This window comes from Diabrotica undecimpunctata, chromosome 4 (genome assembly GCF_040954645.1).
Source record: "Diabrotica undecimpunctata isolate CICGRU chromosome 4, icDiaUnde3, whole genome shotgun sequence".
Classification (NCBI taxonomy): domain Eukaryota; kingdom Metazoa; phylum Arthropoda; class Insecta; order Coleoptera; family Chrysomelidae; genus Diabrotica; species Diabrotica undecimpunctata.
The window spans coordinates 33,867,300-33,893,513 of NC_092806.1; the positions used below are offsets into that span (position 1 = coordinate 33,867,300).

At 32.9% G+C, this 26,214-nt stretch overlaps 1 protein-coding gene across 1 annotated transcript in view; it reads right to left on the reverse strand.

Annotated features, from left to right (window-relative positions):
- Positions 1 to 26,214, reverse strand: part of LOC140438610 (uncharacterized) — a 63,969-nt gene that overhangs the window by 15,684 nt on the left and 22,071 nt on the right. Inside the window, exons 6-10 of the mRNA XM_072528270.1 lie at positions 24,737 to 24,963; positions 23,902 to 23,984; positions 17,739 to 17,989; positions 7,885 to 15,360; positions 2,287 to 2,455 (exon numbers count right to left, since the gene is read on the reverse strand). Coding sequence (XP_072384371.1) covers positions 2,287 to 2,455; positions 7,885 to 15,360; positions 17,739 to 17,989; positions 23,902 to 23,984; positions 24,737 to 24,963 — 8,206 coding nt within the window. The remainder of the gene's footprint in view (positions 1 to 2,286; positions 2,456 to 7,884; positions 15,361 to 17,738; positions 17,990 to 23,901; positions 23,985 to 24,736; positions 24,964 to 26,214) is intronic.

The following is a 26,214-nucleotide window of genomic DNA, read 5'->3' on the forward strand; positions in this document are numbered from 1 at the left end:
CGATGTTTTTTGTGGTCAACTGTTTTAGTGTCCAAGCCTCTACTCCATACAACAGGGTAGAAAAGACATAACACCGCAGCATTCGTATTCGTAACTTTATGTTGATATCACGATTGCAAAAGAGTTTGCGCATTCTATTAAAGACTGATCTAGCGATTTCTATTCTACATCTAATCTCTTTTGCTTGATCAGTATCGTCTGTGATCCAAGCACCTAGATATTTATAACAGGACACACGCTCAATCGTTGTATTGTCTATTACAAGATTAGCTCTGATGTTCTTGGATTTCGTGATTACCATAAATTTAGTTTTTTTTCAAATTAATTTTCAAGCCGTAACTGTTACAATATATATTGAGACTTTGAACGAGATGTTGTAGTTCTACTAGCGTTCCCGTTAGGAGAACCGTATCGTCAGCATACCTTATATTGTTGATCGTCTCACCATTTATTATCAGTCCAAGATCTTCTTCCTCGAGTGCTTGTTCACAAATAGCTTCACTATACAGATTAAACAAAAGTGGCGACAAGATGCATCCCTGCCGGACTCCTCGACGGATTTGAATTTCTTCTGTTAGCCTACCCTCAACCTTCACATTTGCTGTTTGATTCCAATATAGGTTGCATATAATTCGAATATCTCGGCTGTCTATATTTTTCTTTATTAGAATTTGTCTTAGTGGTTCATGTTGTACTTTGTCAAAGGCCTTTTCGAAATCAATAAAGCAGGTGTAAATTTCTTGGTTCATGTCTAAGCATCTCTGTGAGAGAACGTTCATTGCAAACAGAGCCTCCCTTGTACCCAGCCCTTTTCTGAATCCCATCTGAGTGTTACTGATGTCTGCGTCTAATTTCCTATAGATCCTATTATGGATTATTTTCAGAAACAGTTTTAGAGCATGACTCATCAAAGCTATCGTACGATATTCGCTGCATTCCCTTGTATTTGCCTTTTTTGGCAGTAGTATAAAGGTCGAACGGAGCCATTCCCTAGGTATTATTCCAGTTCTATATATTGTGTTAAATAGATCTAGGAGTATTTTAATAGATTCATCGTCCATAAGTTTGAGCAGTTCTACGGGAATTTCATCAGGACCGGGGGCCTTACCACTTTTCGCTTGTTTGATTGCATAATCTATTTCTTCTCTGATTATATCAGGCCCTGTATCATCTGTATATTCGTTTGAGATTTCTTGTCTATCTTTGTCATCAAAAAGTTGTGATATGTATTCTGTCCATCGATTCATTTTTTGTTGTAAATCTGTTATGAGTATACCATCTGTATCTTTGATCTGTCCTATCTGTGTTGTTCTTCTCCTTCCTGTCACTTGTTACTGTTGTATTTTGCCAAACTTTGACGACTGTATGTTCGGCGTTAACTATAGTGTCGAGGTGATAAATTTTTCGTTTTGCCACACGATATTCCCGAATTGAGCGTAGATAATAACGTAATTTTTGGGGAAATTAACATGTTAAATTTTCTGGCGGTTATATTAAATTGGTGCAGCATACGTTGTAAATCAACTTCACTTTGAGAGAGTAGTATTGCGTCGTCTGCATAGCAGATTATTTTAAGTTGTTTTTCTCCCATTTGTTATCCCTTTTTAGTTCTTACTTTTTTTAATATTTCATCCATAATCAGGTTGAACAATAACTCTCAACAACTCAGGGAATCTCCCTATCTTATTCCATTGCCAGCTTCAATAGGGTCGGTTAGTTCTTCTACTTTTACTTTTATTGTGTTGTTTTAGCAGATATTTTCGATCGTTTTGATTATTCCTAGAGGTATCTCTCTTGCGTACAGTAAGTGGATAACGTCTTTTAATTTAACCCGTGGTATATCCAACGTTCGATAATCGGACATGGTACTAAAAGAAGAAAAAGAAGCCTATTCCATATCCCGTGAGACATCACTCGGAGAAACACCCACTATTTTTGACACGAACCGCTGTGAATTACCTTCTTCAGCTAAAGCGATAGTACTTGCACGATTTAACTCATATTAATCACGTTTATATAAATCACGTTTTCACAAATTTTACCAGAATAAATTTTTCAAATGTTTACACCTTGGCAAAACCAGATCAATGGGTATTTAAATAAAATAAAAAACCAAAAAAGGGGAGTTTTTATGAAAAATGCCTATTAAATATGTGATAAAGATAAGAATTTATAAAATTGTAAAAATCGTGAATACGAGCTACGAGGGGTGATGCATAACTTTTGAAACTATGTGTATATATAGAAAAAGACAAAAATAAAGTGCTATTATGTGTTTTGAGATACCTTTTTCTGGACTGTGCTACTTTCCGAATCCAGTAATTGATACATATTTTCCAAAGCTCTTTCAACATCATCTATATCGTAGACCTCGTCTTTTTCTGAATTTTGTTGATTCTGAACGGTCTCTTGATTTTCCGATAAATTGATCGTTGAATCGATTGAGCTGGTTTCACTAAAAATAAATATTAACATAAATGATACTTTAACCAAACGAATAACATTTGTGTTTCACCATACGTTGAACAATTATGGTTTTATTTTAGTAGTAAGATTTATCACGACTCAAATTTTCGAATCTTTTAGAAGAGCTCAGGAAAAATAGACAATATGACAAAAAAAAAATAAAACTCTGTACATAGAAGGAAACCATACACCGAACGTTTAACAATAGTGGAACAGCCATCTAAGAAGCAGTTGATATGAGGACTGAAAGGATCAAAGAAACGAGGTATCATACACACGAAACAGTAAAGAAAGGGCCAATGAAAATAAAAGAGAAACAAATGTTCAAAATTTTACATGCTGGCTACCAACTGGGTTGCGTAGATAAAGTTTTACTTCTTGTAGCTAAAAATATAACTTTATTAATATTTTGTATTTTGAGAACGATTTCCGAAGTGGAAATAAAAACGTCAAATGAACTTAATTTAAAGTAAAAGTGTGGCTTATTCCCAACAAAAATAGCAAATTGTATTAATAGCTTCATAACGATATTAACACATTTAAGACCAACTGTCACACATGTGTGACGGTGAAGTTTTCGTAAGAACTGCTGACACACATGTGCGACACCGAACTTACGTGATGAAATGTAAAATAATTTTACCACAGTGGGTCTAAATTTGGCCACAGTCCACCTGAACAATCCATCTTTCTCACGTTCTGGCTGGGTTGTGATCTCGACATTTAAAAAAAGAAGAAATAACCTATAAATTTATGGCACGAATGCAAACGTCAAATACGAAAAGTGTCGTTATTGTGTATAATTTAGACAGGTAATATAACTATGTAACTTATTTATACACGGTGTAATCCCTTATTTGTTTCCATCGGGTTAGAATCTATGGAGAGAGCATCAAGTGACTAAAAACGACATCACTTCGGCCATATTGTTATGATCGTTTTGACAGATCGTGTATGATTGTTTACGTTTGTTGTTTTTCGAATATTTTTAGTTTTATAATACTTTCATAAAAACTATAATATTATATTTTGATAGTGCATAATAATAGTTTCTTGTTCTCAATGTAGTTGCAGTAGCAATGTTAATAAAAAATCTTCAGGAATAACGTGCCACAGGTTAGTATACAAATATGTAAACAAAGTAATGGCCCGTACTTCAAAGAATAAATTAATAGTATTTATAAAAAATCTTATAAGTAAGGTAGATCGTGCTATACTTGGGAATACTCAAATATCTTCATTCTAAATATCTTAAAATTTCTTATTAACTACTGCAACATAATTATGTTTATTTCTACACAGTGTTTCCATTTAGATATTCGGCAGATATTCAATTTTTTTTTAATAATAACTTTTCTAACTTTGTTAATTGAACTAAATTTTTAAGTTTAATATATAAGTTGTAAAACAAACGTATTTCTTTTATTTCATACCGTATATTCATTTTACCCTTTAAAATATTATTTATAATATTATCTCTTTCAGATACAACCTGTTATTTGACTGTATTAATTTATCTTTATGTATAATAGGGTCGTGTTTTTAGTGTTTACCGCGGGATAAATAAATCATAGTTTATTAAAAATGTATTGCACTTTTTAGATTATGATTCAATCTTCTGAATAACTAGTCATATTTGTATAGTAGTTTTAATATTATCGAGTCCGACTCTGATCCCACCGCTATATTGGTATGATCGTTAGCCACACCTACTGATGCCGTTTTTAATACACACGTTAATATGCTCATAGCTTCTCCATAGATTCTAACTCAATGTTTGTTTCAGACGTATTAACAATGTCAAAACAACATCTAAGTACACGAGATCTTCAATTAGATGCCGAGATGGCTAGTAGGGAAGTTAGTGAGTACAGAGATACCGAAAATATTGAATATGAATTCGAGGAGGACCATAATGAAATATTATATTCTAGTGGAAGTGAATATTCTCCTTATCATTCTGGAAGAGAGACTGAGGATACAAGCAATGATCTGGGTGAGTCGAACAATGATGGCGGTGAGTCGAGTAATGATGAGAGCGAAGCGAACGATGCAAATGAAAATGTGGTGCAATGTGGACTACAATTCCTTTATGTCGGGAATTGACAGAATTGACCAGATGACTTCATATTATGGCACACCACGAAAAACTTTGAGATGGCACATGAAAGTTTTCTTTCGCTTAGTAGATATTTGCATGTGGAATGGCAATTGGTTGTTGAATAAAAATAGAAACACGTCAAAGAAAACAAGAACGTCGTACCTTCAGTTTAGAGAGGAAGTGATCAAACACCAAAAAAAGGGCTGTCACCTGGTACACATGTCAGGAATGTAAGGGGAGTGATGGACAGCCCATTGGGTTGTGTGTTACACCCTGTTTTACTGAGTGGCACAGAAAAGACCATTAAACTTTTTTTATAAGTAGTAGGTAAATATTTTTATGTCACATATTTGTGATACTTGGGTTGTGTTCAAATTTTTATTACTATAAACCAGTGTCACACATGTGTGTCATTATCCAAAACATTTTTTTTATAATCCTTGTTTAATCATAATTCAGTTTGATTGGACAGACCTAAAAATAGGTTGGTCGCAAATGTGTTAAAAATATTAAAGTCTGGACCTAAGATTTCTACTACAATACGATAATTGAAATGTTTTAGTATTGGTTTCATTAACTTCTAAATCTTTCTCTTCTTAGTACAATTGTAGTAGTTACTAGATAAAGCAAATAGTATCTTGCGCAAACCAGGAAAATTCAAAACCAAAAAATTCTAAAACCAATATTGAATCGACATGATGGTTAAAGGGGCATATGGATTAGTGAAGTGCACTTAAGATACCGATATTATAATCAATCATACTCATACTCTCCATTTTCATCTGTATCTCACTAGGGAAGTGCACATCAGAAACCGGAGCGACCTCACCGTAGATTGGGTAACCAATCATAGCAAAAGAGTGACCAGGACTAATGAAAATTAAGTGAGGAGTGCCTAAGTTATATGAAATCGTATAAATAACTGAATAATCCAGCGAAAATCACAGTTATAATCAGCCTTTTACCAATATCCAGGTCCAATATTCCAAATCTGCCTTTTCAGTTGAGACTCAGGATCCGAAATATAACCGGAGAAAAACCATCAGTTTCTCAAGGGGCAACTCCAACTATAAAACCAAGATGTTCTTTTTGCTCTGTAAGGAAGAACAGGTTTACCCAACCTAAGTGTAAGTTGCTTATATGTAAAGACCACACTAATTTAACAAATTTTACTTTCCACCACTGCCTAGAAGAGGAAGAAATCTAATTTTATGCGTAATGCGTACATTTTTTTTGGAATAAATCCCCTTATTTGTTTTGTTCTAGGGTAATGTGTATATTTTTTTCGTTTACCTAGTAGTTTTTTTTGCAGTTTTGTTTTAAAAAAATATAAGTTTATCGTTTTTTTGTGAGTTAATAGCCAATAAACTTAACTAATAAATACTAATGACTCATTTATTTGACCTATACCAATATGTTGGATAAAATCTAACACGCGAGTGATGGCGTAATTTTTTGAGATGCGAGTGATGGAGGGTTAAACTAGAACATATCGGCTAAGGATACAGAAATTTTCTTGTCCCTCAAAGACTGAAGGATTAGAGCGATGGGGTTGCTTCTTATTCTCCAAAAAAATTAAATTGTAAAAAAATTCGAATACGCCTAGGAGATCGACTGGAATCAATATTCAAGACGAACATGGCAACGAAAAATGTTTATAAATTTAGGAAAGATGTTGGAAAGATCAAGGAATAAGAACGTATTCAAAGAACTATTAACATACAGCATGTATAAGGTAGTGCTTAGTGAGACGATGAAGAAGGGTGAAGAAAACGAAGTAAAGGGAGACTTTGTCCATTTCTATAGTGAAGTCAAAAAAGAAAAACAAGCAAAAGCTGGAGTTCCCTAGCAATCAGGAAAATATATGAAAAATATAAAGAACTGGTCTGCAGTAAACGTAAGAATAATCACCATGAAATTAAAACTACGAGGACCAGACCTGGTAATAATGGGTATATATATTCAATTGATGATGCCACTGTGGATGTAAACGAAAAATTCTTTGAAGAACTAGATGAAGAGAGATTACTTAAGCTGCATATTGAAAACTACCATAATAAAAGAGTATACCGATTTAAATATCTAGGTACATGGTAAATGGTAAGTCGGACCCTAATGTAGAGATTAAGATCCGTATTGAAATAGCAAGATCAACATTTATAAAAATGAGAAGGCCTTTAAGTAACCGCAATCTAAGCTTTAGCACCTGATGACGAGCCACGACTTTCTAGGTACTTTTTAATCTGCTTTATTGAGTAGAAGGGTGGACATTAAACATTGGAAATCTGGCTGTATCGACGCATACTGAGAATAAATTGTACGGGCTAAGTAACCAATACAAAGACGTCGAAATGAATGGGTAAGAGATGGAATTGGACTTTTAAAAGGAGGAAGCGCTATATGGAATGGCAGATATAGCAAACAACAACTAATAATGGAAGGTACGATTAAAAGTAGGATACGATTATTTACGGTTTTTATTGTGAATTAACCACAATTTCAATTTATAATACGATATTTTGACATTTCGATTTCCACTTCGGAAATCGTTCTCAAAATACAAAATTAAAACATTTGTGACAAAAATGCATAAAGTTAATTTATTTGAAAACTGCAAGAGATATGTATAGGTAATACTAATACAGACCGATAGTGAAAAAGGTATTCTTCTAAAATAATGAATCACATACAGGGTGTTCCATTTGGAATAAAGGAATTAGGCGAAAATTTAGGGATGTCCGTTTTATGCCAATTTTGACAACACCCTGTATAATGAAAAAGGCAACTTTACACTGTAAACGATAAAGCGGTATGTGGTTAATAGCTTCTTAAGGAATTTAAACTTTTATTCAAATTCCATTAGAGAATATTGAACTTTATATACATGGTAGAAAAGTGTAATTTTTATATAAAAACCACAATAATTCAAAAACGAGTCACAATAGATATATGGAAGTATTAACAAAAATGTTCATAATAACGTAAATATTTCTAAAATTAAAAAATATACAGGGTGTCCCATTGAAAAAAAAAGAAGTTATAAGCAACTTCCGGTATAACTGGAAGTAGTAAATAGAAGAAAATATTTTCATTAAATAGTTCACTTTTTAAAACCTCATCACTTTAATTTTCAAGATTCAGTTACTTTTAGTTCTCGAGATATTTCTAATTGGCCGTTTGTCTGCCGCACACTGTACATATAAGATACTCAATATAGACAAGAATTCGCAAACGTTCAGTCCAGGCAAAGCAACAGTAAAAAAAAGAAGACATTAAACTAACTTAACTACATAACCTAAATGTGAATAATTTTTTACCTGATATATTTAGGGTACTTTTCATTTTGTATGAATGTCTGTACAGAAGTTAACTCTTCAGCTGTTTTTTTCTTGTATATACTTAAATCAAATTTCTCAAATCGTACCTCCAGTTGAGGAAGTGGTTTTCTTATATTAACATTAGATACTTTTTGCACCAATTTGAAATCATTTTCAGTGTATTTTCGTGTTTCTCTTTCGCTATCTAATTTTTGTTCATGCTGTAGATCATCTAGAATTTCTATTATTGCTTCTTGTCCTATTGTTGTATTCAGTTCTTGCTCGTGTTCTAAATTGTCTTGAATTGATCTTATTGCTTCCTCTTCTATATCACTTGGTTTTATTTTTCTTGAAACAGCAGCAGACACTTTTTTGGTCATCTCAGGCTTATGTGCACTAGACTGCTGTTCTTCTTTGTCTTTATACATATCTTCTCCGTAGTCCAAATCATCTTGATGACTTGACATCATTTTTTGACTTAAGTCTTTTTGTTCTTGTATTTCATCAAGTTCTTGTTCGTGTTGTAAATCATCTTGAATTGTTATTATCGATTCCTCTTCTATATCAGTTGTACTACTTTTTCTTGAAATATCAGTAGATACTTTTTGAACCATTTTAAGTGCATGTCTAGTGTGTTTTCGTATTTCTTTTTCATTATCTAAGTTTTGTTCGTGTAGTAGATCATCTTCAATTTCCTTCAATGATTCTTGTCTTCTATTAGTTAGTTTTATTTTTTTTGAAATATCTGCAGTCATTTTTTTTGGAATTTCAGTCTTATGTGCACTAGACTTCTGTTCTTCTTTTTCTCTATCCAAATCTTTTCCGTAGTCTAGATCACCTTGATGACTTGACATGATTTTTCTCTCTCTTACATGACTAAATTCTAATTGTCCTGCAAATACAGTCTCCTGAAGCAGTTCAGCAGCAATTACGGAGTCTTTTTGTTCTTGTTTTTCCTTAGCAAGTTTTTGCTCGTGTTCTAAATCATTATGAATTGATATTTTTGCTTCCTCTTCTATATCACTTGTTCCTATTCTTCTTGATATATCAGTAGATACTTTTTGAACCATTTCCAGTTTGTGTTCAGTGTGTTTTCGTCTTTCTTTTTTTCGTGAGTCTCTTTGTTCTTGTTTTTTCTGATAAAGTTCTTGCTCGTGTTCTAAATCATCTTGAATTGACCTTATTGCTTTCTCATCTATATCACTTTTTCTTATTTTTCTTGAAATATTAGTAGATACTTTTTGAACCACTTGCAGTTTATGTTCAGTGTGATTTCGCCTTTCTTTTTTTCGTGAATCTCTTTGTTCTTGTTTTTCCTCAGCAAGTTCTTGCCTGTATTCTAAATCATCTTGAATTGATATTATTGCTTCCTCTTCTATATCACTTTTTCTTATTTTTCTTGAAATATCGGTAGATGCTTTTTGAACCACTTGCAGTTTATGTTCAGTGTGATTTCGTCTTTCTTTTTTTTGTGAATCTTTTTGTTCTTGTTTTTCCTTAGCAAGTTCTTGCTTGTGTTCTAAATCATCTTGAATTGATATTATTGCTTCCTCTTCTATATCACTTTTTCTTATTTTTCTTGAAATATCGGTAGATGCTTTTTGAACCACTTGCAGTTTATGTTCAGTGTGATTTCGTCTTTCTTTTTTTTGTGAATCTTTTTGTTCTTGTTTTTCCTTAGCAAGTTCTTGCTTGTGTTCTAAATCATCTTGAATTGATATTATTGGTTCCTCTTCTATATCACTTGTTCTTATTTTTCTTGAAATATCAGTAGATGCTTTTTGAACCACTTGCAGTTTATGTTCAGTGTGATTTCGTCTTTCTTTTTTTTGTGAATCTTTTTGTTCTTGTTTTTCCTTAGCAAGTTCTTGCTTGTGTTCTAAATCATCTTGAATTGATATTATTGCTTCCTCTTCTATATCACTTTTTCTTATTTTTCTTGAAATATCGGTAGATGCTTTTTGAACCACTTGCAGTTTATGTTCAGTGTGATTTCGTCTTTCTTTTTTTTGTGAATCTTTTTGTTCTTGTTTTTCCTTAGCAAGTTCTTGCTTGTGTTCTAAATCATCTTGAATTGATGTTATTGGTTCCTCTTCTATATCACTTGTTCTTATTTTTCTTGAAATATCAGTACATGCTTTTTGAACCACTTGCAGTTTATGTTCAGTGTGATTTCGTCTTTCTTTTTTTCGTGAATCTTTTTGTTCTTGTTTTTCCTTAGCAATTTCTTGCTTGTGTTCTAAATCATCTTGAATTGATATTATTGGTTCCTCTTCTATACCACTTGTTCTTATTTTTCTTGAAATATCAGTAGATGCTTTTTGAACCATTTCCGGTGTATGTTCAGTGTGTATTCGTATTTCTTTTTTTCGTGATTCTTTTTGTTTTTTCTGATTACGTTCTTGCTCGTGTTCTAAATCATCTTGAATTGATCTTACTGCTTCCTCTTCTATACCACCTTTTCCTATTTTTCTTGAAATATCAGTAGATACTTTTTTAGTCATTTCTGGTGTATTTTCAGTGTGTTTTCGTATTTCTTTTCTTCGTGATTCTTTTTGTTTTTTGTGATTAAGTTCTTGCTCGTATTCTAAATTATCTTGAATTGATCTTATTGCTTTCTCTTCTATATCACTTTTTCTTGAAACGGCAGTAGATACTTTTTTAGTAATTTCCGGTGTATGTTCAGCGTGTTTTGCTATTTCTACTTTTTGTGAATCTTTTTGATTTTGTTTTTTCTGAGTAAGTTTTTGCTCGTGTTCTAAATCGTCTTGAATTGATCTTTTTGCTTTCTCTTCTATATCACTTTTTCTTGAAATAGCAGTAGATACTTTTTTTGTCATTTCCGGTGTATGTTCAGTGTGTTTTCGTATTTCTTTTTTTCGTGATTCTTTTTGTTTTTCCTGATTAAGTTCTTGCTTGTGTTCTAAATTATCTTCAATTGATATTATTGCTTTCTCTTCTATATCACTTTTTCTTGAAATAGCAGTAGATACTTTTTTAGTAATTTCCGGTGTATGTTCAGTGTGTTTTCCTATTTCATTTTTTCGTGAGTCTTTTTGTTTTTGTTTTTTCTGAGTAAGTTTTTGCTGGTGTTCTAAATCGTCTTGAATTGATCTTTTTGCTTTCTCTTCTATATCACTTTTTCTTGAAATAGCAGTAGATACTTTTTTTGTCATTTCCAGTGTATGTTCAGTGTGTTTTCCTATTTCATTTTTTCGTGAGTCTTTTTGTTTTTGTTTTTTCTGAGTAAGTTTTTGCTCGTGTTCTAAATTGTCTTGAATTGATCTTTTTGCTTTCTCTTCTATATCACTTTTTCTTGAAATAGCAGTAGATACTTTTTTGGTCATTTCCGGTGTATGTTCAGTGTGTTTTCCTATTTCATTTTTTCGTGAGTCTTTTTGTTTTTGTTTTATCTGAGTAAGTTTTTGCTCGTGTTCTAAATAGTCTTGAATTGATCTTTTTGCTTTCTCTTCTATATCACTTTTTCTTGAAATAGCAGTAGATACTTTTTTAGTCATTTCCGGTGTATTTTCAGCGTGTTTTCCTATTTCATTTTTTCGTGAGTCTTTTTGTTTTTGTTTTTTCTGAGTAAGTTTTTGCTCGTGTTCTAAATCTTCTTGAGTTGATCTTTTTGCTTTCTCTTCTATATCACTTTTTCTTGAAATAGCAGTAGATACTTTTTTAGTCATTTCCGGTGTATGTTCAGTGTGTTTTCCTATTTCATTTTTTCGTGAGTCTTTTTGTTTTTGTTTTATCTGAGTAAGTTTTTGCTGGTGTTCTAAATAGTCTTGAATTGATCTTTTTGCTTTCTCTTCTATATCACTTTTTTTTGAAATAGCAGTAGATACCTTTTTAGCGATTTCCGGTGTATTTTCAGCGTGTTTTCCTATTTCATTTTTTCGTGAGTCTTTTTGTTTTTGTTTTATGTGAGTAAGTTTTTGCTCGTGTTCTAAATAGTCTTGAATTGATCTTCTTGCTTTTTCTTCTTTATCACTTTTTCTTGAAATAGCAGTAGATACTTTTTTTGTCATTTCCGGTGTATGCTCAGTGTGTTTTCGTATTTCTTTTTTTCGTGAGTCTTTTTGTTTTTTCTGATTACGTTCTTGCTCGTGTTCTAAATCATCTTGAGCTGATCTTACTGCTTCCTCTTCTATATCACTTTTTCTTGAAATAGCAGTAGATACTTTTTTAGTCATTTCCGGTGTATGTTCAGTGTGTTTTCCTATTTCATTTTTTCGTGAGTCTTTTTGTTTTTGTTTTTTCTCAGTAAGTTTTTGCTCGTGTTCTAAATCGTCTTGAATTGATCTTTTTGCTTCGTCTTCTATATCACTTTTTCTTGAAATAGCAGTAGATACTTTTTTAGTCATTTCCGGTGTATGTTCAGTGTGTTTTCCTATTTCATTTTTTCGTGAGTCTTTTTGTTTTTGTTTTATCTGAGTAAGTTTTTGCTCGTGTTCTGAATAGTTTTGAATTGATCTTTTTGCTTTCTCTTCTATATCACTTTTTCTTGAAATAGCAGTAGATACTTTTTTAGTCATTTCCGGTGTATTTTCAGCGTGTTTTGCTATTTCTACTTTTTGCGAGTCTTGTTGCTTTTGTTTTTTCTGATTAAGTTCTTGCTCTTGTTCTAAATCATCTTGAATTGATTTTATTGCATGCTCTTCTCTATCACTTGTTCTTATTTTTTTAAAAATATTAGTAGATAGTTTTTGAATCATTTGCGCTGTATGTTTACTGTGGTGTCGTGAGTCTTTTTGTTTTTTCTGATTAAGGTCTTGCTCGTGTTCTATATCGTTTTGAATTGATCTTATTGCTACCTCTTCTATATCACTTGTTCTTATTTTTCTTGGAATATTAGTAGATACTTTTTTAACAGTTTCCAGTGTGTGTTCAGTGTGTTTTTGTATCTCTGAATCTCTTTGTTCTTGTTTTTCCTTAGCAAGTTCTTGCTTGTATTCTAAATCATCTTGAATTGATATTATTGCTTCCTCTTCTGTATCACTTTTTCTTGAAATATCGGTAGATGCTTTTTGAACTATTTCCGGTGTATGCACAGTGTGTTTTTGTATTTCTGTTTGTTGTGAGTCTTTTTGTTTTTGTTTTTTCTGATAAAGTTCTTGCTCGTGTTCTAAATCATCTTGAATTGACCTTATTGCTTTCTCTTCTATATCACTTTTTCTTATTTTTCTTGAAATATTAGTAGATACTTTTTGAACCACTTGCAGTTTATGTTCAGTGTAATTTCGTCTTTCTTTTTCTCGTGAGACTTTTTGTTTTTGTTTTTTCTGATTAAGTTCTGGCTCGCGTTCTAAATTGTCTTGAATTGATCTTATTGCTTCCTCTTTTAGATCACTTGGGCTTATTTTTCTTGAAATATCAGTAGACTCTTTTTGAACCATTTCCGGTGTATGTACAGTATGTTTTCGTATTTCTTTTTTTTGTAAGTCTTTTTGTTTGTGTTTTTTCGGATGAACTTCTTGCTTGTGTTCTGAATGATTTTGAATTGATCTTATTGCTTCCTCTTCTATAGCATATGTTCTTATTTTTCTTGAAATATTAGTAGACACTTTTTCAGTCATTTCTGATTTATATTCAGTGTATTTTCGTATTTCATGTCTTCGTGAGTCTTTTTGTTTTTGTTTTTTCTGATTAAGTTCTTGCTCGTGTTCTAAATCATCTTGCATTGAAATATTAGTAGATACTTTTTTAGTCATTTCTGGTGTAAGTTCAGTGTGTTTTCGTATTTCATTTTTTCGTGAGTCTTTTTGTTTTTGTTTCTTCTGATTATGGTTTTGCTCATGTTCTAAATCATCTTGAATTGATCTCATTTCTTCCTTTTCTATATTAGTCATTCTTATTTTTCTGGAAATATCAGTAGATACCTTTTGAACCATTTTCAGTGTATGTCCAGTGTGATTTCGTATTTCTTTTTCGTCGCCTAACTTTTGTTCGGGCTGAAGATCGTCTTGAATTTCTATTATTGCTTCTTGTCGTTTATTGCTTAGTTTTGTTTTTCTTGAAATACCAGTAAACACTTTTTTAATTATTTCAGCCTTATGTGTACTAAACTTCCGTTCTTTTTCTTTATCCAAATCGTTTCCGTATTCTAGATCATCATGATGACTTGACATGATTGCTCTCGGTTTTATTTGTCCTGAAAAAGCAGTTTCCTGAAGCAGTTCAGCATCATTTACGGAGTCTTTTTGTTCTTGATTTTCCATATCAAGTTCTTGCTCGTGTTCTAAATCATCTTGAATTGATATTGCTTTCTCTTCTATATCATTTGTTCTTATATTTTTTGAACTAGCAACAGACACTTTTTTAGTCATTTCAACCGTATTTCCAGTACACTTTTGTTCCTTTTTATCGTTATCTAATACTGTTTCGTAGTCTAAATAATCTTGACTTGACATTCTTGCTTTTTCTTTTGTACTACTTAGTTTTATTTTTCCCGAAATATCAGTAGATATCTTTTCAACCATTGTAGAAACATTTATAGGGTATTTTTCTCCTTTGTCGCTATCCAATTTTTGCTCGTGGTCTATACCATCTTGAATTGATAATACCGCGTTCTGTATAGAGCCACTTGGTTGTTTTTTCCCTGAAATAGCAGTAGATACTTTTCTAAACATTTTAGATGCATTTTCGCTAGTGAATGTCTGTTTTTCTTTTGCGTTATTTAATTTTCTTTCTCGCTCTAAACTATCTGTCGTTAATACGATTGCTAACTGTCTGCTTTTACTTCGTTTTGTTTTTACTGACAAAGCTGTGGACACCTTTTTAACCATATTAATATTGTTTTTGTTGAGTTTTATTTTTCTTTGCTCCTTGCCAATTTCTTTTTCGTGCCCTATATTATCTTTAGTTGTTATGGCAGTTTTGTCTTTTGTATTAGTTGGCATTATTTTTTGTAAAACAGTGGTAGATACTTTTGGGACTATCTTTTGGTTTTCTTTATTAAACTCTGAAAGACGTTTTTGTGTAGCGTTACATACTGACGTTTTTGTCGGTTTTTCTTTTGCATTTTTTTCTTTTAAGGCCGAAGCAGTTCTTTTAACTTTCGTGTCTTTTTCGTTGTAGAATTCGTTTACTTGGCCTAAAATATTATCAGTAGTAAAACGTTGTGTTTGATTTGATGTTTCCGATTTTTTTATTTCTTGTAGAGCAGTGGACACTTTCGTTTTTGAAGCATTTTCTTCCGCATTTAATGTAAACTGTTTTTGCCGATAATTAGATACATTCTCAGCAGCTTGAGTGTCATCAATAGTAGCAAGTAAGAAATAATTTTCTTTAGATGTTAATGGATTCGCTTTAACTAAGTTTGTTTTGCAAGTCGATACTTTTGGTAAAATAGGGCTTGAAGGCGGTAAAAAATAATTTGAATCAAATTGCATTTCTTCAGATTCGCTTATAATATCTCTATCTCGAAGTAGATTTATTAAACTCTCAGTTTCGTTTCTTCTTTCTTCTAGAGACCTAAAACAATAATGTTGGTTAAAAAATGTACCACAAGGGTATTTGTGTGAGAGTTATAGGTTAATTTTAGTGGAAAAGAAAACAAAAAGTTATTGCTACTTCATCCTTTTATTGAAATTTTCATTAAAAGAATATTACTTTGATATTTTTACGTCTATTAACTTTTATAGTTCATCAAAGTTATTCCAGAAAGAGTTTTAATAATATATCTTAAAATAATTTAATGGATTTTTGTTCGATTGGGTAATTTTTTTAGAAGGTAGGGGAGATTGTCCTTTAAATAGGTTATTAAACATATTGTATTAGTCTGAACAATTAATTAACGAATGAAAAGACTGATATGTTTTTGTACACACTTATGACAAATCAAAAAATGGAAAAAGGAAAGTATTTTTGAAGTGTGTAAACAATTTCAATTCCTAGCTCAGCGCTCTCGGCTTACAAAGCCATCTTCAAAGGTATGGTCAAGTATTTAGGTATTTATATATCATTACTAGGAGAGATCATTTGGTAACAAAATTACAGAAAAAGCTGGTTCTATTTAATTTTTCTTTTTCATTCAAAAACACAAGGACACTGGACTCCACAAAAAACACATTAAAAAATTTTGGTATGGTACGGGTGTCAGAACCCGACCATTTATTGGAATCTGATGCTTCACCTCCATTAAAGAAGAATTTTGAAGAACCCTTGATTGAAAGATACTCGAGATTCCTCCAGTAGACGAAAAGTGTTTTATTGGAGGTAATTTGAATGGATATATTGGTAGAGAAAGATCTTGAATAGAAAAGAGTTCATGGAGGTCTGGGGATGGGAATAAGAAATGAAGAAAAGAAGAAGGAAATAGTGTAATTGATTTTGCAGTGGCATGGGATTTGACTGTCATTAATACGTTCTTCATGAAGACTGAAGATCAGTATGTTACTTATAATAGCGGGGGAAGAGAAAGTCATATAGACTTTGTGCTGTGTAGAAGATGTCAGCTAAAAGAGGTTACTAACTGTAAAGAGATATAGGGTGAGTGTGTAGCTAGTCAACACCTACCGGTAATGGTGGATACGGAGATCAAGGTGAGGCGAAAAAAAAGCAAGTAGGACACCAGAAAGTAAAGTGGTGGAAGTTAACGGATAAGGATTTGGCAATAATTTTTAAGAGTAGAGTGTTGGAAGAACTTGACGAAAAAGATACGGTAAATGACTGGTGGGAAGCCAACAGTAAAGTTCTGGTGTGAGTGGGCGAGAAAGTGTTAGGGAAAACATCTGGTAAAGGGCCTCCTAGCGACAAAGAAACTTAGTGATGGAACAATAAAGTGCAATACAAGGTTAGAGAGAAGAAAGAGGCTAGAAAGAGATATGACACGTCTAAACGAGAGAAAGATAAGGATATATACAAGGTAGCAAAAAAGCGCGCTGTAGCTACTGCTAAGGAAAGATCATCTGCATAGCTGTATGAAGAGTTGGAAACACCCGAGGGAATGAAACCGTTATACAGCATTGCTAAAGTCAGTTAAGAACCGATGTTGAAATAAAGCAAAGATGCTATGATTAATTTAGAAAGTTGCTAAATGAAGAACACAGGAGAGGAGGATTCGGGATCCCAAATGAGAATGTAATGGAAAAAGCTGAGGAGGAAGAAGATCTATCGATCTATCGAAATCACGTGCTTTATTGTGTACCTGTGATTATAAATGCCCTAAACCTAAACAATCGTGTCAGTACGCTTGAAAACACTTTAAGTAAAGTGAAAATTTGCCGGCATCCAGAATATTATTTAATTAGAGGAGAAAATTGGTAAGATAAGCGTGGAGATGAAAAGTTTCAAATTAAGTTTTAAAACAATCTATAATCTAAAAAAATATCTTAAGCTTTTTAAAAAATCTACCACTGGCAACAAATCAGTAAGCAGTGCTGGAAATGATAACATTCAAAACTGTGCAAATGTCAAAGGTACCGATGCAGGTTTTTGGAAGCTACCGGACAAGACCCGAGAGCCAAAAATATTATTATATAAAATGTACCTGAAAACCATTCCAGTGAATCTTCGTCTTGGTCGACTAACAGACAAACCAAGGGACAGCTAAATTATACGATAACTTAAGAGATCATGCGTATGACTTATTTCATTATTTCTTTGGTGGAGTATTACTTATAGTCCTTATACGTATAGTCCTTACCCGCCTCAATCTCGCTACCGATTCTGAGCAACGAGGCGTTAGTAATGTTCCTGTGTACGATCAACTTATTACCACCTGATCTGCTTCTCTTTAACTACCTTGAGCTGAATTTAATTACAACCCGGCTGTATGATCGTAGTCGGATAGGAAGACTGTATGAAAGGGTTGTATGGCCATGGGTATGTGTACAAAAAATATTATTTACCTGATCGACTTTTTATGATGAACTGCACTGCCAGAACATCTTCCACTAAATATTTTTAACGGTCGCAAAGTTATAAGGGGTGATCTGCTATTTTCGCTGATATGTGAGTCAGCTGTAGAAAAACATTCCATCGACAACTCTAGAATTGAACTAATTGATTTACTTGAGGTAAACTGTCGTGAATCATCTGCAGATATATCTTCCGATAATAAATGGCTATTAAGAGTCATCGGTGGGGGATCAACAAAATCCTTAAATAAAATAAATATCAATAATAAAATTTCTAAAAAATGTGCAGTTAATCTTAATTTTTAAGATTAACTGCACATTTCTTTTTCCAGGTGAAAAATGTTATGGGATTAAAAAACTCTGCACAATATGAATCGATATTGATTTTTTAAGCATTAGTATTTTTTGTGAACTTGGTTCCAATAGTCTAGTCGGGAGCAGTCCAGGCAAAAACCTAAGACCTAATTTGGTTGTTTTGAGTCGGACCTTGGATTTTTTTAGAAATGTCTCCCTAATTTCATAACTAGAATTTGAGTAAGCTACGGCTGAAGTTGTGTAACATTCGGAAACATTTTGTAATGAAGAATGGACGTCACAGACGGCTATTTTTCAACAGTTACCTTTGTAATTCTATAATGCTCTTGTGAAAATTATTTAAAAATCCTTTAATATACTATTTTCCACATTTTTTTCCCCGTTTGGTTATATTTTGACAATTGAACAATGGATAGCAATAGAGTTGGCCGCAATTAAATTCTCATTAAAAGTTGCATTTGTGCACAAAAGGATAGGTAATTCTTCTTCAAATTCTTCTAGTGACAAAACAAATGAAAACTTACTAAACAAATGAAAACTGACGAACACAATTTGGTCAAAAATAATCTATTAGAACGTTTTTTGTTGAAAATGATATCCAAGATATAATCAGTCAGAGATATAATTCTTCAAATATAGGGAAAAAGGGCCCATGCCCTTTGTCTATGCTAGCTATGTATGACCCATTCGAGGTGCATATCTCAGGCCCAGGGGCACTTAGAAGGCTAAAAAATAGGCATATGCTACTTTTTTAAGGTACAGTGATAGACTAAAATTTGGTAAAAATCCGCAGACCCCCCACCCCCCTACAAAAGTTGCTGAAAAGTAGAAATATTGCTAAGGCCATTTATTATAAATTCAATGAATTTCTTGTTATTTTTGTTAAGTAAATACGTTGTTTTACATCCAGTGCGGAAACCAATTATGGAATAAAATTGTTTGTGTCCTTATTTCCAAAGACATAAAAATATACAGGGTATTTCATTAAAAATAAAGATGATGAACTGTGCTAAACAATGCGGTTTTGTAAATTATTTCATCAAAAAGTTAACATTATAACAGAAAAAATTAGATATTGTAAGTTAAAATCAGTCCACTGGGCTCCGAAATATAGCTCTTCAAATTTAGGGTAAAAACTGGTATAAACAAGAGAGACTGGTAGTAATGCTCAGAAAACACAAATTATCAACTTCACCAAAAAAACAGCACTACAAGGCCTAAAACCACCGGTGCTGGGAAGAACAGAGATTTCATTTGCCAAAGAAACAAAATACCTTGGGGTATATTTTGATCATAAGCTTACATGGAATACTCACATTCTAAAAACCACATGGAAAGCTACTATATTCTTGGGCAGATGTAAAAGAATGTGCGGTAAGAATTGGGGACTTAACCCCAAAATGACTCTATGGTTATTTACAAGGGTTATTAGACCCATGATAACCTATGGCTCGGTGACGTGGTGGACAAAGACGCAGCAAGTGGGAGCAATAAGGCTGCTAGGTAATACACAAAGGCTAGCATGCTTGTGTATTACGGGGGCCTTAAAAACAACTCCTACTGCATCGTTGGAAGTCCTGTTGGATCTACCACCACTTCATATCTTTATACACGGCGAAGCCAGATCCGTGATGCACAAATTAATCCATAGTCAGCGACATATAAGCCAGATGCATGGTACTGACAACAGAAAGCTAATCGAGGAGCTAAAAGCCGATATTGTGATGATGAAACCTATCGATACAACAGTTACGAGATATAGCTTTAACAATAAGTTCACAATTAAGATACCAGGCAGGGAAGACTGGAATAAAGGTGTACCCATACAAGCTGCTGCTACCTGGTACACGGATGGCTCAAAAACATCGGAGGGTGTGGGAGCCGGCATAGTAGGGACAAATCAAGGGATACATTTCCCGGTAAGTCTATCTAAGGATGTAACAGTTTTCCAGGCGAAAATAACTGCAATCCATCACTGCGTGGAAGGAATAGAAAGGCAGGAAAGAACGTTCTGTTCAGTTGCCATCTTCACAGATAGTCAGGCAGCGTTTAAGGCACTCAATTCTGTACAGGTCAATTCTAAGCTAGTATGGAATTGCGTGTGTGCCCTAAATAAACTAGGAGACCGTAGCAAGGTTACGGTAGCCTGGGTACCGGAGCACGAGGGTCATAAGGGCAATGAAAAAGCAGATGAAATGGCCAAACAAGGCTCATCATTGCCATTCATGAGACCGGAACCCTTCTGCGGAGTTGCAATATCAGTAACAAGAACGGCTACAAGGATGTGGGTAGCTCACAAATCTCGGGAATGGTGGAGGAATTCACCAGGACAAAGACAGGCGAAACAGTTCATTAGAGAACATTTGCCAAAATTTACGGCAGACCTAATAAGCGAAGACAGGAAAACAGTCAAGGCCATAGTAAGTCTTCTAACAGGGCACTTTAAGCTGAATAGGCACTTAAGCTGATGGGATTATCAGATAATGACCTGTACAGATTCTGTCACCTCGAAGAAGAAACAGCAGAGCACATTTTGTCAGTGTGACAGTCTGGCAGATGTGCGGTTCTTTGCATTAGGAGAAGAAAATCCACCGGCAAATAGCTACATGGAAGGTACAGTCTCGAAGCTACTAGACTTTATGAAAAGGGTCAGGCTAGAGAATGTTATCTAGGACTAGAGGACCACAATCGATGTCAAAAGGTCGCAGTGGAATAGGCCGAAAGGCCACCTCTCTTAATCTAATCTAATCTAGGGTAAAAAAAGGGCTATTTATGACCCAATCGAGGTGCATGCATATGTCAGGTCCAGGGGCACTTAGAAGCCTAAAAAATAGGTATATGCTACTTTTTAAGGTACAGTGATATACTAAAATTTAGTAAAAATCTGCAACCCCCCCCTCTACAAAAGTGGCCGAAAAGTGAAAATTATTATAAATTCAATGAATTTCTTGTTATTTTTGTTAGGTAAATACGTTGTTTTACATCCAGTGCGATTTCATCTCATTTCGAAAATTATTTCATCAAAAAGTTGAGATTATAACAGAAAAACATTAGATATTGTTAGTTAAAATTAGTCCACTGGGCTCAGAGATACAGCTCTTCAAATATACGGTAAAAAGGGCTATTTATGACCCATTCGAGGTGCATATCTCAGGCTGAGGGGCACCTAGAAGGCTAACAAATAGGTATAGGCTACTTTTTTAATGTACAGTGATATACTAAAATTTGGTAAAAATCCGCAAACCCCCTCCCCCCACACAAGTGGTAGAAAAGAGTAAAAATATTGCTAAGGCCATTTATTATAAACTCAATGAATTTATTGTTAAGTAAATACGTTGTTTTACATCCAGGGTGGAAACCACTCATGGAATAAAATTGTGTCCTTATTTCCAGATACATAAAAATATACAGGGTATTTTATTAAAAATAAGGATGATGGACTCTGCTATACTTGCGTGAATTACCTTGTGCATTTAAATTTATTTTTAAAAACGGCACATTTAATAATTTTGTAAAATAAGGAAACAAATAGTTTTATTTCATAACTGGTTTCCACACTGTGCACGTTTATTTGTATATTAAACTTCACTTGACTTTATGTTGATCTGGGAATAAAATTTAGATTTTGTATGATAATTATTGTAATGCGAATACCTATTTTCTTCAGTCTATAATTGTCAAACGTCTGAGTTCATATTTGTTTTTATTAATATTTTATACATCAACAATCTTAACTACTTAGATATTTTGATATTATCCTTCTTCTTCTCATTGCGCCGTCTCCTTTCGAAGGTTGGCGATCCAAATGGCAATTGTAGTTTTGGAAACTGCTGCGCGAAAGATCTCTGCGGATGAGCGGTCGAACCATCTCCTTAGGTCTTTCAGCCACGAGTTCTGGCGTCTTCCTACTGATCTTTTGCCCTGTACTTTTCCTTCCAGTATAACTTGAAGTAATTCATATCTTTCGCCTCTCAGCACATGACCCAAGTATTGCATTTTCCTCTCTTTGATTATTCTTAGTAATTCTTTTTGTTTACACATGCGATGAAGTACCTCAACATTAGTAACTCTTTGTACCCATGGAATCCTCAACATTCGTCTGTATATATACATCTCAAAGGCATCTATTCTTTTTTCTATTTCAGAGTCCATTGTCCAACTTTCACAGCCATACAGTAAGACAGAAAAAACGTAACATCTGATCATTCGGATTCTAAGCTGTAGACTAAGGTCTGATCTTGTAAAAAATGTTTTAATGCTCATGAAAGTTTTCCTTGCTTGTTCGATTCTTGATAGGATTTCTTTTTTTGGATTACACTGACTATTGATATTTGTTCCCAAATATTTTATGGAATTTACCTGTTCTATTATTTGACCCTTGACATACACCTGTACGTTTATTGGTGTCTTTGAAAATACTAAAGTTTTAGTTTTGGAAACGTTTAGATGTAAACCGAACATTTCGCTGTGGTGAACTACCGCATTTATTATATTTTGTAGTTCTTGTGCGTTGCTTGCTATTAAGACGGTATCATCAGCATATCTGATGTTGTCTATGCTGATTCCGTTAATCTTAATTCCGCCTTGGACCTCGTCTAATGCTTCTCTGAATGTAGACTCCGAATACAAATTAAAGAGTAGCAGTGATAAGACGCAACCCTGTCTCACTCCTCGTCGGATTTGTGTGTCTTCGGATGTTGTGTCCTCTATTTCAATTGTTGCCGTTTGGTGCCAGTATAGTTCTGAGATAATTCGCAAGTCTTGTTCGTCAACTCCAGTTGTTCTCAGAATTTCGATCATCTTTTGATGGTTAACGCAGTCAAATGCTTTTCGATAGTCAATAAAACATGCATATACATCTACATTCATGTCTCTGCATCGTTGCGTTAACACATTTAAAGCAAAAAGAGCCTCTCGTGTTCCCAATCCGTTTCGAAATCCGAATTGAGTGTCACTCATCTGGAACTCGCACTTCTTGTAAATTCGTGTATGGATAATTCTGAGAAAAGTTTTAAGGACATGAGACATCAAGCTTAATATTCGATAATCATCGCATTGTGAGGAATTCGATTTTTTTGGTAATGCTACGAATGTTGATTTTAGCCAGTCTGTTAGTATTTTACCTGTGTCATATATCTTATTGAATAGTGCTGTTATTAAATCTAGGCTTTTACTTTCGTTATCTACAATTAGTTTAAGTATTTCGACATTGATATTGTCTGGACCGGTGGCTTTTCCATCTTTCTGAGATTTTACTGCATGAATCACTTCTTCTTTGGTTATTATTTGATATTATCCGATACTAACAAATTAAGGATCAGTATAGATTATTGTTTTTTCTTTCGAAAAATTATTTTTTATTCAATATTTTCATGGCCAGCCAACCTAATAAAATTTCAACGAATTGTTGCAATTTAATGTTTGGCTCAAACAAGTACGAAGAACTCACATATTAAAGCAATTTAAGTATGAGGAATGCTTAAGAAATAATTAAGTACCATAAAATAACATTTAATTACAATACTAAAATACAGGGTGTTCCATTTAAGAACACTCAGAAAATACTCATTACAAGTTTCGACCAATCCTGTATATCAAAATTAAATACTGCGCGGTGTTAATAATTTTGAACAGTAGTAGCCTATATTAAAAATCGTTATTTTTTTATGTTAAATTTCTACAATTCTACAGGGTGTTTATGTTGCTGAAAAATTAAAAAAAAAGTTTACCCCATCTATACCGCCATACCGAAGATAGTGATCTTTCTTCTAAAAATAGAAAATTAAGAGCTTATCAAGTACTTTATATTTAAGTAACTAAAATATTGTTTATTACTTACCATGGAAAAGTAATCATCAGATTGATATGAATTTAATTTTTGTGTCTCCTGTATAACTTTACTCTTATCCGCAGGAACTACATCTAAAAAAAATTTAATAGTAATTATATTGGTAGGTAGTTACTATACAGGGTAGGCCATATACTAGGTAAATCTCTGAAAATAATCAGTTTTGAAATCTAAAAATGAACACTTCCTCATAGCTGTAGTTTAAAAATCCTGCAACTGTAAAATATTTACAGCTTGTTATCACTTCCAGTGAAATCAAAAGTTGTCAACTTTTTATTTTAAATAAAACACTAATAGATTAAATATTGTATTTACATGGGATTAAACCACAATTTATTGTAATAAGAATTACTTTCAACGCAATTATATCAGCGAAAGCATTTCACAGAGTTTTTTCAGAGTTTCAGAAAAGTAGTTGTTAAAGTGTTAACATATTTCCAATAATTCCTCATTATTTGTTACAATAATGATTAATAAAACACGAAAATAGATTCCACTTATTTTCGATATAATTCAACTCAAATAAAACAAGTTTTTTGTCTCGTTCGTTTTCCGTTGAGACTCCTGCTAAAATTGGTTGTTTCTTTTAGTATGCAAACACACTTCGATATTATTTTACCGTAAATCTTCTGCATATAAACATCTCAGAGAGGAAATCGAAAGCTTCATATCAAAATCCGACCTGGTCCAACCAGTAAATTAAATATATGTTTCATATTATTTCTTTAATGATATTAATCTTAGTTAACAAGTTTGATGTATATATATATATATATATATATATATATATATATATATATATATATATATATATATATAAACTTACCAAATCGCAAGATTTTTATCTTTTCCTGTGAAGGTATATAATATTTATAACCAAAAATTTTCTGTAACATGCATATGTACGAGTTTTCATTAATTATGTTTGATTTTCTTGTAATTATCTTTATATGTTTAATCTTATTCCTTTTTTCTTGATGGCCTGGTAGTGATGTCAGACAGGGACCGTCTACTTTAATTTGAAGAACTAATTTTTCTGGTTCCTCCGGTCTACTACAAAATGACACATTACAAATAAGGACTTAAGATAATACATAAATATAATATACATAATTTTTTCAAATACACTAAGTTTATTTAAAAACACCTAACAGAGGAATAAGACAAGCTGACACAATATTACCAAACCTGTTTAACCAAGCCTTAAAAGATGTGTTTAAGAAACTAAATTGGCAAGAGAAGAAATGAGAATAAATGAAGAATATCTTAACTATCTATGATAAGCCTATGGTGTCTTCCTGCTAGGAAATGATGAAGAATAGTTAAAAAATATGCTTTTGGAAACGATAAGTAACACCTTAGAGAATATCACAATAGAAATATAAAATAATAAGACACATCACTACTGATCACCGCACAGTAGTACGGTGATCAGTGAATAGTGCAGTGATCAGTGAACAGAGCAGTAAAGAGATCTAAACTCGGATTCACCAGTAGATTTCAGCGTTGGCTCTTACGGACAATGTTAATCAAATGGAAGAAAACGCTGCAGCGTTGCTAGTTCATCGTCGGCCTCAACGTGGCAGAGCCGGCTTCGAACTTAAGACTCCCTTACACACGGAGCACTTGCAATTTTGCACTAACATTCACTGATTTGCCCTAATGACTGTTCCAGAAAATATTCGGACGTCGTGCTCAACAATTGATAAGGATCATAATTATGATTTCAAATATTTTAAAAGTGTGTTGAGATCCTAGTATGGTGACTTGAATAGAATAAATGAAAATAGACGACTTTAATATTCAACTTTTTGCTGACCGTAGTAAAAAATGGCCATAATGGCAAAATTTATTTTATTTCGTTTAAAATTGATAATAAAGTCGGGGTATTAATATTACTTTAATTATATTAAATTTTTATAAACTTCGGCTATTTCTGGAGTAAAATATTACTTCGATCCTTATCAATTGTTGAGCACTGTTGTATTTGACGAAAAGAAAATTTCTTACATCTCTTGTTGTCATATTTACGGAAATGGATGTTTGGAGACCTTTTGAATAGAATTGAAATTAATAGAAAGAAAATGCCACGATTAGTAAGTAAGTCAAAAATATATCCAGGATACATCATTTATATTTTAGTATTATTTATACAGGGTGTTTCATTAACAGTTATCCATATAGTAACTGGAGATACCTTAGCACAAAATATGAAGATTTAACCTAAAACACTAATCACATGCTATGATTTTTGTGACTGATATTTTTAAGTTAAAGTTGATTTCATATAATTGAATGAACTTT